Here is a 3384-nt window from a genome sequence, read left to right as displayed (position 1 = left end):
TATAAAACAGTCATCGGATAACAATTGAAACTGTTGATGCCGATGCATAAAACTGGAAACATGCATGTTAAAATCAAATGAATTTCACAATTTCTCATCCATTTCTTTAAGGGGTGGTTAAAGTTCTGCACAAATGGACTGTTAACCAAACATGTAAATCAGTTATTTTCTGAATCTTCTACCTTCAGACCAAATGGATGAACCAGACTGCCCTACATGTCTGTATTTCCAATCAGCCTCTAAAATTTCAGAGTGCAACACAAAATAGCCACCATAATACCTTTAAAAATTATTAGTTTAACTATTAGTGTCTTTTTTAACTATAAGTTCCTAATGTTGCTATAAATATGATTAAAAAAAAATATCCCTACAGCTCACCTCAAGAACATTACATCGGACTTTAAACAGGACTAGTAGGATTTTTAATGTTAATTTTGTCTGTTATCAGAAGCTAAATAACTTCTTTATGGGCATGACTGGTATTGTTTTCAGAAGAGCTCATGGTGATTAAATGGATGGTAGAAATCTTTTACAAGACTTCAGAGGGAGACCAAATAGAAGGCAGTTTTATTGAACAACATGAGCATTTAAGGTAGTAAACAAACATGGCAGTGGACATCCGCGACCACGAAGGTCAGAGAGAATTTTTGCTACGAAGGTGGAACTAAGCAGACTGGGTGATGTTATTTTTTGAGATTTGTACAGAATGGATTTAGAAATAAAAAGCTAATGGGAGAGTGAAAATATATGAAACTAGATAAATGTGAATTTAGAATAGTTAACGAATAAATTGGAAAAAAAAACAAGTAAATTTTAAACAGAAGGGCCACTAAAAGTACCCATTTATCGTAAGTTAAATTCTAATATTTCTCTTTGGATTTAGTCTGATGTGGAATGGTCAAAGAAAATATGTTAAAGTGAAACAGAACTGAATTTTAACCTGTTGTAATATGGAATCTTTACTTAATTTAGAGTACAAAAAATGTTTGTTGCTGTTCAGTTGTCGGAATTAATAACTCACAGCAAAATGTATTTACATCAGTCATGGGTTTAGCAAAACCTATAGCAAACTTTCGTGCAGCTATGTGCTTGCATTCATTTAAATGATATAAACATAGTCTGAAAACCTTAAAAGCATTTGTTCTCAATAAATATGTTTTCCAGTGAAAACACACAAACATTTTTGCGGACAAAAAAATTAACAAAGCTGCTTTTGGTTTAAGAATTTTCAACAGACTATCATTACTGTAATAAAGTTAAATCGTTATCAAACAAATGTTGCTTATGGCATTGAGCCTCCTAAATTTCGCTTACCAGTCGATTTGATGGATTGAATTAGGAATTATGTTTTCAGTCCTTCAGACATTAAGTAACTGTTTTGGCATTGACAAATATGGACTAAAGAAGAGTCTCTATAGCCTGCTAAAAAGATAACACCAATGAGTAAATAATGGTGTAATTAAGATAGAAAATGAGCCATAATTAGATCTACAGAGGTCATAAGGTTATTCAATCATAGAGAAAAAGGAACTGGTCCCAAGATTAGACCTTGAGGCACACAATTATTCTCTAAAGATAAAGATCTATAATTGTCTATAAATAATTCTCCCAGTTTCATAGGTGGAAAAACACATTCAGGGCAGAGTCACTGAACCATATTTGTTGTAATCTCTGCAAAAAACCACCATGATCAACACAACCCGACTGTTTATTTTTCCAAAACAACAATGAAGCTATTTGTGACAGAAAAGATGGCAACAACTATGGCGTAGTCTTGTTTAAAGCCTAATTGTGTGTGAATAAAATGTATTGTTGTTATTTTTCAGCTGATATTGCATTAGAGGTGCAATTATTTCAGACTAATGGATTTACCAGAATAATTTAAACCACTGTAACTTGCTGAAAATGCAGTGTAAGCTGTTTGTCTTTCTATGATGTTACTTACAAAACTTATTTAAAGAACTAAAATTATGTTCCATGCCTAATTTAGCAGCCAATGAGCTGGTAGCTGGTAGGCAACACCCCTGCACACCCTAAACCCCCTGCATAATAATAATAATAATAATAATACCTTTTTGAGAGAGTAAGAGAGGAAACATATGATTAACAGTCGAAACGGAAAGAAAAAAAAAATACAATGCGCACAATAATTAAAAAAGAAGCTTGTTATCGTTTTGCTTGTGTAAAAGCTACTAAAAGAGTTAGTTGTGTAACCTAACAGTTGTGCAACTGAGCGCGCATGCTCAGAGCGTCTGCTGATCCAAGTTACATGCACTGGTGACGTGTTGGGGGCTGAAACATTACTTAAGCAACTTTTACAGATCAGATCGCTGAAAGGTTACAGCATCAAAAGATAAAGTCAAGGGAGTAAAAAAGGTGAGGTGTTTGAATAAATGTTTACATGTTTTGCAGTAACTGTGTTGTGATGTTTCCTTCAGGGTAGGATGCTCATTGTGTGAGGGATTTTATTCATATAAAAAAACAAAAAAGATTCCAGATTTAAATGTGCATTTTTTTGTATCATGTTTGAATACAAAGAGGATAAGTTGCTATTAATCTATAGATAAACCAATGATTTTCTTTTTTTTCGATTTTGTGTTAATTGGTGTCATGTTAATCTGTTACACTGTTTCCGTCCCTAGTAAAAACATCATGGCTCTAAGAAGTGCTTTAACACGTTTGCTCACCACCAGCCACAAATGTGTGGTGGTCACTGCAGGCAGAGCCCAGGGCACAGCTGCTGCAGCTGCAAAAGGTACATTCAGCAGTCTCTCTTTAATAAGGACTTTAATTGACTCCTGTAACCAACGAGATGAAAATAAAATCAAATAACAATAAGAGAATGATGAGAAATCAGATAAACCTTTTATTATGCAACCTTGCTTTTTTTTAGATGCAGAAGAGGTTAAGAAGCCGGCAAAGTTGGGTAAGTGACTTCCAAATTAGATCTTTTCAGCTGGTATACTGTACAACTATGCATGACTAGTGACTTTATCAAAAAAATCGAATTCTTGTCCTTCAGCTAAAGTAGCGTTCAGCTGGCAGGACCCTCTGGATCTGGAGTGTCAGCTGACGGAGGAAGAAATAATGATCCGAGACACCTTCCGCAACTACTGCCAAGAAAAACTCATGCCTCGCATCCTGATGGCCAACAGGCATGAACGTAGGTGAAACAGGGTTAGGATTATTTATCTAAAGAAAACTAATTATTACTAACAGTTCCTGTTGAGTTCTGCATTTCAATTTTTTTCTTTTTTTCTTTTTTTGTTCATTCATACATTTACCCCTCAGATTTCCACCGTGAGATTGTCTCAGAAATGGGGGAGCTTGGTGTCCTTGGCCCAACAATTAAAGGTAAAAAACAAACATGTAAAACTTATGCAC

The 3384-nt window shown here is 34.6% G+C and overlaps 1 protein-coding gene across 1 annotated transcript in view; it reads left to right on the top strand.

The window, feature by feature from the left end:
* The first annotated feature begins 2320 nt into the window (after positions 1–2320).
* LOC107096619 (glutaryl-CoA dehydrogenase, mitochondrial-like) overlaps positions 2321–3384 on the top strand; it is a 7377-nt gene continuing 6313 nt past the window's right edge. Inside the window, exons 1-5 of the mRNA XM_015393351.1 lie at positions 2321–2376; positions 2643–2755; positions 2894–2926; positions 3023–3163; positions 3292–3354. Of these exons, the coding sequence (XP_015248837.1) occupies positions 2653–2755; positions 2894–2926; positions 3023–3163; positions 3292–3354 (340 nt within the window). The 5' untranslated portion in view covers positions 2321–2376; positions 2643–2652. The remainder of the gene's footprint in view (positions 2377–2642; positions 2756–2893; positions 2927–3022; positions 3164–3291; positions 3355–3384) is intronic.

Source organism: Cyprinodon variegatus, unplaced genomic scaffold, assembly GCF_000732505.1.
Source record: "Cyprinodon variegatus isolate N-32 unplaced genomic scaffold, C_variegatus-1.0 Scaffold638, whole genome shotgun sequence".
Taxonomy (NCBI): Eukaryota; Metazoa; Chordata; class Actinopteri; order Cyprinodontiformes; family Cyprinodontidae; genus Cyprinodon; species Cyprinodon variegatus.
Note: the sequence above shows the minus strand (reverse complement) of the source record. Positions and strands in the feature narration are given on the sequence as shown.